We start from the raw sequence: 15,761 nt of genomic DNA on the forward strand, positions 1-15,761 counted from the left end.
TTTTCTTTTACTTTGGTTTCTCATTTCTCCTTCGTGACTAATGTAAATATGAAATATTTTGTTAACTAATTAGTTCGCAGTTGGATTTCGTTTCCCCTCTTTCTTTGTTTCTTTGATGACTACTATAACAGTGAAAATTTTGGTCACTGAATAGCAGCTTCATTAATGCTCTATGTATCCTTCGTTGACGGGTCTCCCTATTACGAATTTTCCCCAACAATTTAACCTTGTACGTCTGTCGGGTAAGGCTGTTCGAATTTATTATTTCATTTAAGAAATAAGTACAAAGTAGAGGGGCAGTTATGATCAACCCAATAGTACTTTTTCTCAACATCTACCAAGAAGTAACTACGAACACGACAAACCTCGTCATGAAAAACAAAAAATTATTTAGACTTTCTTTGAATCCTTAAAATAGAAATTTCTTATTAAAAAAACTTAAAATAAATGCAAAACAAAAGACTTTAAATCATGTATAAAAAAGTTATTAAGAAACAATTAAATTAGAGATAAAAACTATTAGCCATTATATTTATTAAGGTAGAGACCGGTTTATAAACCAAAAATTACTAGTATCTAAAATATATATATTATTGATAAAAAATTATAATTGATTTATGAATTAGAATACAAATTAGTCTCTGATATCACTTATCAAGGTTTTACATCTTACTATATATTATTCATTCTAAATTATAGACTAATTAGCATCAATGATGGATAGTAAGTAGTTAAACATTTTAATAGTTAATGTTAAATACCAATTAATACTCTAATTCATAAATCAATTATAAATTTTTATTAATAATAGAAAATATTTTAGATACCAATAATTGTTAATTTATAAAATGGTCTCTAATTAATAAAAGGTTAAAATACCTTTTTGGTCTCAATTTTCGTCAAGTTTTTTCAAATAAGTCCTAATTTTGGTTTTGTGTTCAAATAGGTCCCAATTTTCGTCAATTTTGTTCAATTGGGCCCTTTTTTGCTAATACTATTTAAATCATTAACAAACAGTGACTACCACATGTCACTTCGTGGTTTTTTTGAATTTTTTTTATTTTTTTAAATTTTTTTTAAATGTCCATGTGTCAACCTATTAGCGTGTCAAGTGTCAAAGTCAATGTTCTAAATTCAATTTGGTCCCTATATTTATTATTTTTTTTTCAATTAGGTCCCAATTTTTGTTAACATTAACCAATTTGGTCCCTCTCCAAATTAAAACCAAATTTAATTTTTATATTAACATTCACATTTTTTATTAAATATTTTTATATAATATATTAAAAATTAAATTTGGTCACATCTTCGATAGGGACCAAATTGGTTAATGTTAACAAAAATTGGGACCTAATTTAACAAAAATAACAAATATAGGGACCAAATTGAATATAGAATATTGACTTTGACACGTGGCACACTACTGGGTTGACACGTGAACATTTAAAAAAAATTCAAAAAAATAATAAAATAAAAAATTCAAAAAAACCATGAAGTGACACGTGGCACGCTCCTGGGTTGACATGTGTACATTTAAAAAAATATTAAAAAAGTTTAAAAAAAAATAAAAATAAAAATAAATAAAAATAAAAAAATTCAAAAAAACCACGAAGTGACACGTGGCAGTCATTGTTCATGGTCGTTAATGATTTAAACGATGTTAGCAAAAAGGGATCCAATTTAACAAAATTGACGAAAATTGGGACATATTTGAACACAAAACCAAAATTAGGACTTATTTGAAAAAACTTGACAAAAATTGGGACCAAAAAGGTATTTTAATCTTAATAAAATGACTAATTATTTTTTATCTCTAAATTTACCTATATTTTAATGAGTTTTTTGTGGTGTTATTTTTCGGTCATGACTATTGTTGGGCATCACTAAAAGAAGTGAAGTCTTTACTAAAAGAGTAATAGAATAGGCTTCGATTACTTTACAAATATTGTCTCAATAATTTAAAAAATGTCAATGCTATTTTTAAAATGATTTTTTGAGTGTCAGACTATAGGTTTCAATTTTACAAAGAATCGAAACCTATACATTTGCTTAGTGTTTATTTCTAAAATTTTACATACACACACCTAGGGATCCATTGCATAAACTTGCCAAAAAAAACATGATTTTAACATTAATTAAGCAAAAACAAATAATATTGAGCTTCCCTAATAACCAAAGTTTTTTTTGACAAAAACGCAATGCATCCTTACTACACATTCATCAAGCAAAAATTCAAAATTTTATTTTGACACTTCAATAAAAAAAAAAACATGTTTTGATCATCACACTACACGAAAATCATTAAATAACAACCAAATTTAAAATCCAAAATATTGACTAAGTTAGATATCATGGTATAAAATAAAAATTATTGGTATCTAAAAATATATCTAGAATAAAAAATTATAATTGATTTGTAAATCATAATCTAAATTAGTCTTTGACATTAGTTACATAAATTTTAATTATATACTATTATTAATTCTAAGTTGGACTCTAATTTTAAATTAGAGATTAATTTAGACACTAATTTATTAATAATTAAAAGGCAAGTAGGCATAATTTTGTTTGAAGAAAAAGGCCAGCAAAACGAAAGAAAAGAGTGTATAAGTTTTTAAATTAGATCATTTTATAATTTTTTAAGTAAAATAAGTCTTTTAAATTAAATATTTAATAAAACATTTTATTTTTTATTTAAAATCTCTATTTAATCTTATTTATTTATTTTCTTTTCCAGGTGTAAAAAGTTTTAAAGACTATCTATGTGTTTTTTTTTTCTCTGAAAACTTGAGCTAAAAGCTTATTTATTCTGTTATTAGCTTTGTCGTGTAACTTGTTTCGTGGTCTGATCACTGATTGTTCAATTCCCGTCAAACTTTGATATCCATGGCGCAGCTAGAAAACGGTTCAGAAATAAACTTCTCATTTGCTGGAATGAAGAATTTAGTTAACCGACTCCCTTCACCGTTCAACCTTAAGACCATACCCGTCATTGGTAATCATTAAAGTATGCAACTAATTGTGTTATTTATAGGAAGTAAAATTTAAATGAACTCTTTCACCTTGAACTGTTTTCAGCTTTGATTGCATGCTACACCGTTATGGAGTTGTTGGTGGTGTCTACTTTGGTGGATTACTTGTCGGATTCAGGGAAGGTGAAGGATCTACGAATAACTGCTGCTTTAAACAATCTACAAGATAGTCTATCGTCTCTCCTTTTCATTTTTGTTTCTCTGATCTCAGAAGCATATACGGGTCCTTTCAATATGATCACCGTTTGCTCTGCAGCTTCCATCCAGGTAACATACATATATATAAATTTTTATGCCAACCTTGAAGTCAACTTGACAAAACAAAAAACTCTCATTCTGATGGCAGGGTTTGATGCTACTATGGATATCAGCTTCTTCAGCATTCCGTGCAGTCTATGCAGCCATGTTGTTCCTTGCACTAGGGAAAAGTGGTCAAAAGCTTTTAGAAAATTTTCTAGAACATCAGGAGGAAGCGACACTTATTGAAGCAACAAAAAAATGCGAAATAGAATATGGAAGCACAATAAAGAAAAATGAGGAACTATTGTTTTTTGTTGGATTCCTGGCAATAGTATTTACAAGTTTTTTCATTGAATCTTACGAGGAACTATTCAGATATTTAGCAGTTTCCATGGGAGGGGGTTATCTTCTATTCCTCTTTGGAAGTACGAAGTATAGGCACGAAAAAGTAGCTGTTGAAAGCAATCTAGGGAGGATCTTCAGAATCTGCAAAGCAACTTGTGGGAGAAAAAAGTCAGATTTTCCAGCCTCTATAATTCAACAACAAGATTCAAGACATCTTGAAGTAAGTCCCGACACGCAAGAAGGGGATGGGAGAGTTTGCACGGTAAAGGACGTGAGGGATGTGAAGAGCCTTGTTCCTATGTTCCGCCTCTGCTTTGCCTTCTTTGCTTACAGTTTACTCGTGGCTACTGGGAACACATATTTTGTTGCACAAGCTAGCACCATGCTAACAACCAAAGGTTTTGATATCTCTAAACTCTTTTTGATCAAAACCGGCGTGGGAAAAGTGTCGCAATTCATCTGCTTTTTGATCATGGCATGCTTGCGTTGTATGAGAACTACAGATTTTACGTCGAAAAGATTTGCAGTCGGGACTTCGATTATAAGGATTGTTTTTGGCATGTTCTGTGCCGTAATTTGCTGCTTGGTAGCACGGAAAGTGGAGTTTCAGAGATTGTCTTTGCCTGTGATGATAGATGAGAATAACGGAGAACGGATACGTCCAGTAAGAATCACAGCCTTAGTTCCGCAGTTTATACTTTTGGGAATGACGGAGGCACTTGTTGAGGGCGGTTTAGAGAGTTTATTTCTTGCCCACGTCGCAAAATCAATGCAGAGTTTTGTGGATTCCTATAGTGAATTGGTGCATAGTATTGGCAAACTCTTCCTTATTCCACTCGTCTTAACTTTCGGTGGCAGCTGGTTCAAGGAGAGTATAGACACTACCCATTTAGACAGGTTCTATCTGATGTTGGGAATATTGAACGCAGCCTTCCTCCTTGTTTTTATATACTCCTCCTTCAAATACTCATACAAGGGGATATGTTATGAGGATGACGATGATCATCAACCTGATACAGAGGCTTTCAATGAACAAGGTAAATATATATAGTCTTTTCATTCTTTTCGATCTTTTTTATTTCATATTTGGTTTAAAGTTTGGGTGCATTTAAGTAGAAAGTTCAAATGTCTAGGCTATGAACTATCTTTCTCTTTATAATCAGGGTTACACATTAACAATAACTTAAATCTCTATACATATGTTTAAGACATGAAATATTGGCAAAATATTTTTATCTTTTCTTTTTAAACATTAACAATTTTTTTCTTTTATATGTATGATTATAGGAAATCTTTTTAATCTATCTACTACCATAAATCGATCTCAAGGTGACTTTAAGAGACATAAGGCTTTGAACTCCACTTTCCCTAAATTCAATTATGATCGGCGAATATCGTATGGGATCACAAATCTCTTAGCTTAGTATCTCGTAGCTCTCTAAAACTCCGATATTACATAGTACTCCAATCTTGAGTTGATTTAGGCATAAAGGAACTATGTTAGACATTTACTACAATAAAAATTATTCATTAGCAACTAATTTTAGTAATTAAAGTGGTTAGTGATTGTAGAGACTAATATAGATATCAATTTATAAAATAAAAATTTATTGGTTACTAAAATAGTCATTATTATAAATAAAAAATTATAAATAGTCTCTAAATTGGTTTCGGTAAAACCTAACTCTTCCTCTCATTGAAAGATAAGGGTGCCTTTTTCAAACTAGGGGTGTTAAGAGCACTCCATGCCTTGGGCCATGCATCCCATCCAACTATCATGAAGCAACCCAAATAGTGACAAGATGGCAAAATAAAATTATAAAGTAGTTGTACCATAGTTTATTGTAAAAAACTATAGAAAAATTTTAAAAAGAAAAAGTTAAATTTGGGTTCGGGAGTCAATTATATGTGAGAAAGGCATCAAAACCCCGCAACTCTTTCCTTAAGAATTATCAAGTAGATTTAAGACTAGACATGAAAAAAAAATTTAATTATTACACAAATCCAAGAATTGACATAATTAATAATCTTTTAAAATTTATTATAAGAATTTCAATTATCAACTTGATTAACTTTAGACTGAGGAAAGAATTTTTGAAGAAATTTTTGGACATCTCATTCAGTCATGCTATTTTCAAGGAAAGAGTGCAATACCTTTGCACTTCCTACCGAAGAAAAAGGAAACAAACTCAAGCAAATAGCATTGTCAAGTACCTAGTTTATTTTCACCATGTTTAAAATTTCTAGGAACGTGGCCAAGTAATTATATGGGTTTTCATATGATAACCCATGAAATTGTATGTTCTGCACCAAATGTATAAGGGCAGGCTTCATCTCAATGTTTGTTGTAGCTATGTTGGCCTGGCTATGTTGATGAAATTGAGTGGGCTTGTGAAAGTGGCATAATCTCCCAAAGTATGTTGTTCTTCAACCATATCCACCTTTTCTTCCTGATTTATTGGTTGCTTATGTGCGTGATCAAATAAATTAGTTGTACTTTCTGCGGTTGTAGAGGAAGCTTCAAGTGCTTTGTGGATTAGCCTTCTTCTGATATTGTTATTTCTTCGAGTTGTTCTTTTAGTCTACAAATCGTAGAGTAATTGATCAGCCAAAACACTGGTCTCATGTACAGTAAAGGAAACTAGAAGGAACACATTAAACAGTGTAGAACAATAAAGATAGATTTTTTCCTAATTTTCTATTTCTTGAAATAAATAATAAAAAAATCTAAATCAGTAAACAAACACAATTAACTAAACCAACTTTAATCCGCCGCAACGGCTCCAAAAACTTGTTACGTGATTGGAAAGTGTACCAAATTGCATAAGTAATAGAGTGGACAAGTCTAGATATAGTTCCATTGGAGACTAATGTAATTTAAATTTAATGGATTGTTTACAAATAATTTAACAAAGAACAAAACATTTTGGGTTTAGATTAAAAATTAAACTTAGAAATAAATGTAAAGAATAAATAGAAATTGGCACAATGAAAATAAATAGCTTGATTTAGAAAAATATGTGATAAAAGCTTCATTGGGATTGGATTTCATGAATCTATTCCAATTAAAAACAACAAACAATATATTTCTAATCCCTGACTCTAGCATTCACGCCACTATGTAACAAGCCCTAATGTCTTAGCAATAAGTCTAAACTTTAATAAGAACTAATGTCTTAGACCTTTTCTTATTAGGAGTTTGCATTAAGCCCTCAATTCAGATGTTAATAATGACCAATGATATACTTTATGTCTAGATACACAATCATTTAGTTGTTTATTCTAGGGTTCTAAAATCGTGTCCAATGATTAGATACCAACAAATATGGAATCAATAATTATCATGCAATTAAATCAAGAACAAAACATAAGAGTATGAAAATAAATATATTGAATGAAGAATTCATGGATAATTAAGAATACATTACACCCAACCCCATGAATGAGGGAGTCAGATACTCCTAAACATACTAAACATTGCACTGATGATGAAATTAATTGCATCCAGTCTTCGGAATGCCCTTATACTGTCAAAAGTAGTTAGATCAAGTTTCTTTCTCTCTAAGTGTGTGTTTTTGACCTATGTTAGGCCCTCAATTTATATACTTTCATAATTGGATTTGGACTTAATTTAGTACTTGAATAAATTGAACAATTTAGTACTTAATCCATATATATATATATATATATATATATATATATATATATATATATATATTAATTAGTGGATATTCCATATCTTTGAATTATTTTTCAATTATTCTGACCTGTAATTTGAGTAACCAACTTTGATAATCTATTGATAATTTTTTCAAATCTATGAGATTTTCACTTATTTACAAAATATAATCCACACATTTATCTTTTTCACTTTTATTGAATAAAACTTAAAATATCAAATAAAATCAAAAAATAAAATAACAACTAAACATAAAAATAAAATTAAATAAAAACATGATAATGTCAATTATTAGTCTTCCTTCTAGTAATACTTTTAGTAAACCACCAAAGAAGAGCCTATCCATCCTTATGATGAGTGACTCATCAGTCTTGGTCACTAGATAAAAGTGTTGGTAAAAGAAAAGATGCTTTTTCATCCCATGGTGTGTTTGTAAACTCATTAATGCACTTCTTTAATGAGTTTGGAGAGCGTTCAACAACAAAACAATAATACACACTCAAACAATTTTAGTCTTAACACATACTAGGGGGAATTTTGACGAGAAAACTTTAACATTCTGAAGCTTGTTCCCAGAACATATATAGCTGATCTTAGTTGTTTTAAGAACAACCCCCAATCGAGATGAGTCACACTTTGACATTTTGTTGGCAAACCAATCTTAGTTATTCTATGATCAACCTTTAACTAAGTTGAGTGATAATTTATAATAGAAAAATCTTAGTTGTTCTAAGGTCAAGCTTTAATGGAGTTGAGTAGTAAGTTTTTGTAAATTGATCTTAGTTGTTTTAAGATTAACCTCAGTTGAGTTGAGTGATAATTTATAATAAAATGATATTAGTTGTTCTTGGTCTCTATTTATGTTAAATTATGTTAAATGATATTAGTTTTTATGAGATTAGTCCGTAGCCATACTAGTTTTGATTTTGTTTTAGTTAAACAATGAACACCGTTGAGGCTTACTAAATTAATTGAGCTTGACCTGGCATTAGACCCAAAAATAACAAATAAAATTTCAAGAACATGAATGAGCGTGCATAATACCATTTAAATTAATTTATATGAATTAAGATGAAAACTAAAGTGAACCATTGTTAGTTAGAGCGGTGTTATAAGTTGGAGGTCATGTGCGTCATTCTTATATATTTATGATGTTTAATGTGTATGGATGTGATAGGCCAATGTTGAGTGTTTTAGTTTTAAGTGGTTTGGAGCATGAAGTCAGAACAATTAATAGGCCGATTAATGTGAAAAAAATGGCCGAATTCAGATTTTTATTTTATGTTATTCTTATTTTGTTTTAATTGATTTGATGGATACATATTTTAGATTTTTTATTATCAAAATCTAAAAAAATATCCAATATATATCTAATCTATATCCAATTAAATGGATTGAACCTAAGATCAAAAATATAGAGTTAAATTTGAGTCAATCAATTTAAATGAACGTAAAATAATATAAATTTAGATAATTAAGAATTAAATTTGACAATTTGTATTTTTATTTACCCCTATTCAAAACCATTAATTCATTGTAGAAAAATTAGACTTTACAAATTCTTTAGCAAAAGGTAGTAATTCTGAAATACCTTTTTACGTTACAGTGATATATTAGAAATTCATTTCACGACAAGAATAAAAAGGCCTGGTTTTTTGAAAGTATTGTATAAACTAATTTGGCTTATCCAGTAGGAACATGGCATACCGACCTTTCTTGTCTTACTAACAACTAACCGTGGTAGATATTGTTCAAAAGTTTTGCTAGGACAAAAATAATATAATTATTTAATTATTTGATAAGATTATTAGTCTACTATTTTAAAAAATGACTCTTCTATCAAATAATTGGATTGTTAGATTTGATCATTAATATAATATTTTAAAAGATGTGAAGGTGAAGAAGTATAATTGGTGTTGTTTTCATCTTCATGTTTAGCTTTCCTTTTATCACTTTTACAAAATGAATTTATTATTTTATTCTTCGTCGATATACTTTTTTTTAATATATTAAAAAATAATTTATCATAATTTAATAAAATATTAAGAGACATAATTATTAGAAAGAAAAAAATATTATAATTAAGTCACAATTAAAAATTAGTTATAAAAAAACATATAATACATCATTTTTTTCTATAATCATAGAAAATGAGTATACAAAAGGCTGATGAGATAAAAAATAATTTTAAAAACTATTAAACTAATATTTTATCATCAAATGAGACGAGAGAGAATTATATATTTTTTTTTCCGAGAAATAAAGTAAACAAATGAGAAATGAGAGCAAAAATAATGAATATGTGTCTAATTTCAATCTTTTCTTCAAAAACAAAAAATAAATAAACATGAAAGCGAGAGATGAATACAATTTTGTGAAAAAAATTAAAAAGACAATGTGAGAAGAAAATAAAAATATCTTAATAAATGTTTAGTTTAATTATTTTTTTGTTTGTTGTTACTATTTTTAAAAAATGTCAAGTTGGTCATTCAATTTTTTTAGTCTCGATTTAGTTCCAATGTTTGAATCACAATTTGATATTTTTAGACAAGAATAAAGACTAAAAGAATAATTATACCTAACTATTTTATTTTTTATTATATTTAATTTTATGTTTTATTATTTATTAACATGTTGTATTTTATAAAAATAAATAAATAACAAAATTTAATTTGGATCAATTTTCAAATTATACTATTTATAATTTTAAAAATTTCAAATATATATAATTTTAAAAAAATCAAAAAATTGGGGCGGCCATGACCCCTCCCTACTCCTGCTATGCTCCGCCGCTGCCTACTAATATAATTTGGCTATAAATGTTAGTTATTGGTAAATATTGAGTGCTAAAAAAATGTAGATTTTTGTTGCTGGATTAATTTACATCAATTTCCTTATCATTTTGAAAAATAATAGTTATCATATTTCTTTTCTTTTTTTTTTTTTGGCAAACGATCAATGAAAAAGGTAATGTTGAAGCAGATGTTGAAAAACACAGTGAAGACGAAGTTGAAGCAAATGTTGAAGAAAACGATCAAGACCAAGTTGGAGCAAATGTTGAAGAAAATAAAGTTCAAGTTGAAGCAATTGTTGAAGAACTAGTTTAAGATAACGAAAAGGAACAAATTTTTGAAGAAATTTTGAAGAACAAGATGAAGAAAACCATCATGTGGTACTATTTTGTATTCTGAATCTCTGTTTGATTTTCGATATCTTCATTGATGATGCATCCTGGCTACTTGTTATTATTAGTCATGAGCTCCTTTTTAACTCATATAATTAACTTCTTTGAACATGTACATTGCATTAGCTTGGTTATTTTCTGATATGAGGTCAGATACCAAAATGGTGGAGCTCTTGGTGCGGAATGGATGAAAGCTCCATGAAGTAGACGTGATCCATGGAAGGGAGTGGAAGCAAGTGTTTAAGGCTCTTGCTAAGCATTGGTTTGGACTAAGGTGTTTGAAGGTTTAGCTTAAGAGAAAGCTAAGGGAAGGTGGCTAGAGGACATGATTCAATCCTCTAGCAAAGGAGACTCTCAAATGCAATAGGGTGGAGTACTCTCAACACTATGCTTTTATTGCAAAATTCAAGAGTGTCTATAAATGAGTGAAATTTTGGCTTTTATATGAAGCCATTTACACATGAGAAAGGAGAGCCATTGGATGGAGTGGACCTTGATCTTGGCCCTTAGATCAAGCTTGGAGAAGGAGGCTTGATCTTGGCCATTGGATGATGCCTTGGAAAAAGAGGAAGCATTCCTAACCCTTGGATGCTTTGGATCCATGAGGTGTAGGAAGAAGTGTTGACTTCCACTTAGTCCACCTTGGCTCTTTTGATAGCTCATGGCCAAATCTCCTATTGGGCTTAGTCAAGTCCAATTTTATCAATTGAACTACTCATTGTTTGACTTATTATTCTAGAAAGCAAAGCCTAAACAATAGGCCAATATTATTGCTATTCTATTGCTCTTTGAGACACCTCTTCAAATCTTCACATCTTCTTTGGCCCATGTGAAGAGTATGAGAAGCCCATGTGGGTTTGGGCCATCTTGAATGAAGCCCAATTTGATCTTTTTTTAGCATGCCCCTTGTTATTGGGCCTCTTGATGGGCTTGGGCTTGAAGGTGCATGTGGGCCATGTATTGGGCCTTGAGCATGATTTGGGCCTAGGCGTTAACCCAAGCTATAAGCCTTGTTGGGATCACATCATTTTCTCTATAATGATAATGGATGTGTTTTTACCTAACTAACTTGCTACTCATTTGGTGTTATTTTTTAACAATAAGATTTATGAAAAGAAATTGAGATTTTAGCTTTATACTTTAGTTATTTTGTCTATCAGGAGGATGGACGCGTGCTCGTGTCCAATTATATTACAACTTCGGTATATTTTTTATAATTAAAATCATTTGCCTCATTCTTTGTGTTTTCTCTTGTTATACTACAATTATTTTTGGACACATCAATTCATATAAAATATAACAAAATATAATGAAATTAATGATGTGCACACTAACACTGATTCTATTTCTTATTTCTTTAAATTGCCTTTTGGGTAATTATTGTAATTATCTGTCTCACCACTAACTGCCCCAATTGTCTCCACGTATGCTTTCTTTATTTGACTTTTTTTTCGTGGTTCAACTTAGAGTAGCTTTCCCTACTTAGGCATGTCTTCTCTCATCTTCTACTAAAAATTTATTAAATATAATCTAATTTAAAGGAAAAAAATTAATCATTGTACCATAATGGTCGGATTGATCGCTATGAACCAATGGCTAAACTAGCTGCTATGTTGTAATAGTCGGATTGGACCGCTAACTTAGTAAAATTGCTAACTCTAAAGGCCGCTAACTAATAAATACTCATCGAACTTGAAAGAATACTACACGGTGAAACAAAATCTACATAATGTTCGCTAACTGCACGACCTTCTCGTAACCAGTGATGTCGCCCACCCTAACTTGGAATAAAACAGTTAAAACATTAGGACAAAGTATTGAACTTGAAGCCTAGGCCTAACTAAGCCCATACGGGCCGAATAAAGGACTAGACCATTAAAGAAATAATCAAGGCCCAACCCATAACCTAAACCGAGAAAAAAATGATTAATCTTCTATAAATAAGAGTGAACCTCAACAATTAAATGTACGCATTTCATTAATGCAAGAATTAAGATTTGACTTCGAGAGTTATTACTGACTTAATTGTTGGAGCCCTTTCTACATGTAATTCTCAAATGCTCCACCAAGCGTCAAGGGATGAAGACATGACAAATAGGGTCGAAGAGCATCCATTTGAGAGGTTGAAAGATTATGGTAAGATGAGATTTGAGTCCCTTAATAATCTGTTATTGTCTCTACAAGAACAATCATTATTTTAGCTAAATTAAAACTATATTATAAACTAAAAATTACGACCATTCAAAATAATACTTATCATTAATAAAGACTATTTTTTTTACCGGAATTTAGAGCGTTGACCTTTGGATAGGTAACAAGTGTTGGGAAAAATACATCATCAATTAAGAACATTATTGTCTTTACTCCTAAAAGAATCACCCTATTAATAGAGAAATAAGATTAACATAGAGAACACAATAATATAATGTGGAAATTCCAAATATGGAGAAAAACCACGACCACACTATGTACAAATTTGTACAACACCCAAAAAACACTCTCAACCCTTTGGCCCCAAGTACACCCACACTTTCCAGAGCAAGAATTTAGCTACACCTCACAACCCTCTATTGCAAGAGAATAAGAAAAGTCAAACACTAACTCAAAGTGTCTTTGACTTGGAGCAAGAAACATCATGGACTTAGAACCCATTATATAGTCACTAACACCCACTCCCTATGTTATCCAAGGCAATGTAGGACTTTTCAAGACATATTATTTTCATCAGTCCAACAACAAGATCCAAGTCGTGACTTGAATGTTGTTGATGGTAGGAAGTGAATTTACTATTGCTCCTCCAAATGGGGGAGATCCACTTGCAAAAAACTCTCTAGAGCTTAGGATCTATAAGTATAGTAATGAGTATATCCTGGTCAAATACTATGTGTATTTATAAGGTTTCTAGACCTTGTGAATTAAGCTATAAAAATAGAAAATATCTAGTTAATATAAGATAATATCAACAATATATAACAACTTACCGTTTATATATTAAATTAGCAAGATAATAAAAAAAATCAATATTTTACCTGGTTAACCATATTTTTTGTTCTATTGATATATGGTATTAAAAGATATTATAACATAATCAAACTACCGAGATTTAGTCACAAATTCTTTTAATATATGATCATTGCACCAACAAATATCTCTTAGAATATTATTTAAACACTTACATTAATAATATTAAATAGGCCTTGTTGGGTCATGCTACTTAGTACATTTGTTGGGTCAGGTACGTACATAAGCCCCCCAAGCTCGAAAGTTTGATTAGCGTAAATGGAATGTTTATTGTGAATGTAATTGGCCCTTTGATCGAATTGTAATTGACTTTATGTTTGCAATTGGATGGGCCGTTTTGTTGAACTATTGTGGTCGACTTTGATTTTGTAGGTGGATTGGTCGTTTGGCTGGGTTTTGTGAATGCATATTTATGGTCCCATTTAACCTTTAATCTTGGGCTTTTAATTGAATTGTATGCTTAAAAGATTAATTTAATTAGGATTTGTAATAATTAGAATTATTGAGCTTGTGAGTGAAAAATGTATTAAAAATAACTTTTTATTTGCATAAATGTTTTTGGATATTACAACCAACACCTGCAAAAACGTAGATATACAATGTCAATCACTGCGTGCAACCTATAGAGCAGTTGGATGAACCACGAGTAATCGTGCGAGCCTTCAACTTGCTAGAAACGTTCTTGGACCTCATTGACGTGCACCAACCTTAGCTGCACGAAACAGTGGAACGAGCATCCATGCACACCTACAACAACGCGACAAATTGGACATCTACCACACATATTGCGTCTCACAACAACTTCGTTTTAGGTATACTCATTCCTGCGAATGGTGACTTGGCAGAAATTTGGACGTGATTGCAATGACTGAATGGGAAAATTGGCAAAATTGAATTGTTGATAAGTGATTAGATATTTTTAATTAATTAATTTAATTATATCGGAAAATATCAATAGATAATATTTGTCAAATATTTTTAAAGTGGTCAAATCTTTTATATTATTTAAGAGATATTACATTACCATAAAAAATATTTCAACAAAAGAAATGCATAATCCATGTTCTTTTAAAGAGACCTAGGGGAAGAGAAAGAAGAGTATTAGTAACTCTAATTTTGTTGAACTATCATCCACAACATCTCTCACCTTCTTTCGACTCCCCTTTTTTACTTTTTCTTACATTCAGGATATATATCACCTCATCAATGGAAGTTTAAGCTTATAGAGTTGATTCTAGTGTAATTTCATATTGGATTCTAAGGTTAGAATAAAATAATTTCTTTGTTTTTCTTTATTGTTATGGTTTTCGTATATTTATGTCTTTTGTTTCTGAATCAAGTAAAAAGAATTTTACAATCTAGCTAATTAGCGAGGTGTTTTAATCTATATACATATTGATCATATGAGTCAAATGGTTTTTAAATTTAATGGAGACTATACATTAATTTAATTTATAAACTTTAATGCGATTAAATGAATTTTTACCAATATATGACGCTTTACTTTGATTAAAGGTAATAACTTTAAATAAAATTAGTCAAGCCTTTACTTTGATTAATTAACTTTTTACTTGGTGCGGAGGCAAAGGAATAGACATGATTAGGCATAGTAAAATTTAATTGAGAATATAGTTTGGTTGAATTTAGTATGAATATAATCTAAAAGTTCTCATTTTTAATTGAGGTTGTACTTTCGCTAAAGGTGAGAATGTAACATCCTGATCGAATATTACGAATTTTAATAAAATAAAATAGAAATAAATACAAATTCGCATTTATTATAAATTATCTTCCCAAACCACGGAAAATTTAAAATCGTTCATTTCATCGTCATTGCTATAAAATCCATAAATTTCAACAACCATTACAAAACTCAATGTCTAATAAAATATAGTTTACAAAATCATAAAGAAAATCCATGCGATAAGAAAATTCTGAAAAAAGCTTTTCCCACGCTAGCCTCGGTCCGGCTCTATGCCTCACCAGAACCACCTACAACATCATCTGCTCTCATGTAACGCATTGCACGATCATTGCCAAACATAAGCAGATAAGGTGATCTAACATAATAACACACACACACACACACACATATATATATATATATATATATATATATATATATATATATATATATATATAATTCAAGTATATGCACACACACATCAAGGAACTCCATCCTTTGATTTCATACCACATGGTCACTACCATGTTATCCATGTTCTACGTCTTTAGATGAATACCTCAAGATCCCCTTTGC

At 30.2% G+C, this 15,761-nt stretch overlaps 1 protein-coding gene across 4 annotated transcripts; it reads left to right on the forward strand.

The window, feature by feature from the left end:
- Nucleotides 1–2,824: 2,824 nt before the first annotated feature.
- On the forward strand, nucleotides 2,825–11,789 carry LOC114167655 (protein NRT1/ PTR FAMILY 5.14-like). Of its 4 annotated transcripts, XR_014985250.1 has the most exons (6): nucleotides 2,857–2,995; nucleotides 3,079–3,155; nucleotides 3,244–3,299; nucleotides 3,379–4,654; nucleotides 10,264–10,468; nucleotides 10,607–11,784. XR_014985250.1 is itself a non-coding variant. In XM_028052767.2 (4 exons), the coding sequence occupies exons 1-4, from the start codon at nucleotides 2,887–2,889 to the stop codon at nucleotides 10,401–10,403; spliced, it is 1,746 nt and encodes a 581-aa protein (XP_027908568.1). In that variant the 5' UTR covers nucleotides 2,825–2,886; the 3' UTR covers nucleotides 10,404–11,789. The 4 variants fall into 4 exon arrangements, 1 of the variants encoding a protein (XP_027908568.1); XR_014985249.1 differs by having other exon boundaries at nucleotides 2,825–2,995; nucleotides 3,079–3,299; nucleotides 10,279–10,468; nucleotides 10,607–11,783; XR_014985248.1 differs by having other exon boundaries at nucleotides 2,825–2,995; nucleotides 3,079–3,299; nucleotides 10,607–11,782.
- Nucleotides 11,790–15,761: the final 3,972 nt, after the last annotated feature.

Source organism: Vigna unguiculata, chromosome 10, assembly GCF_037176805.1.
Source record: "Vigna unguiculata cultivar grain cowpea cultivar isolate G323 ecotype 2 chromosome 10, ASM3717680v1, whole genome shotgun sequence".
In the NCBI taxonomy this organism is placed as follows: Eukaryota; Viridiplantae; Streptophyta; class Magnoliopsida; order Fabales; family Fabaceae; genus Vigna; species Vigna unguiculata.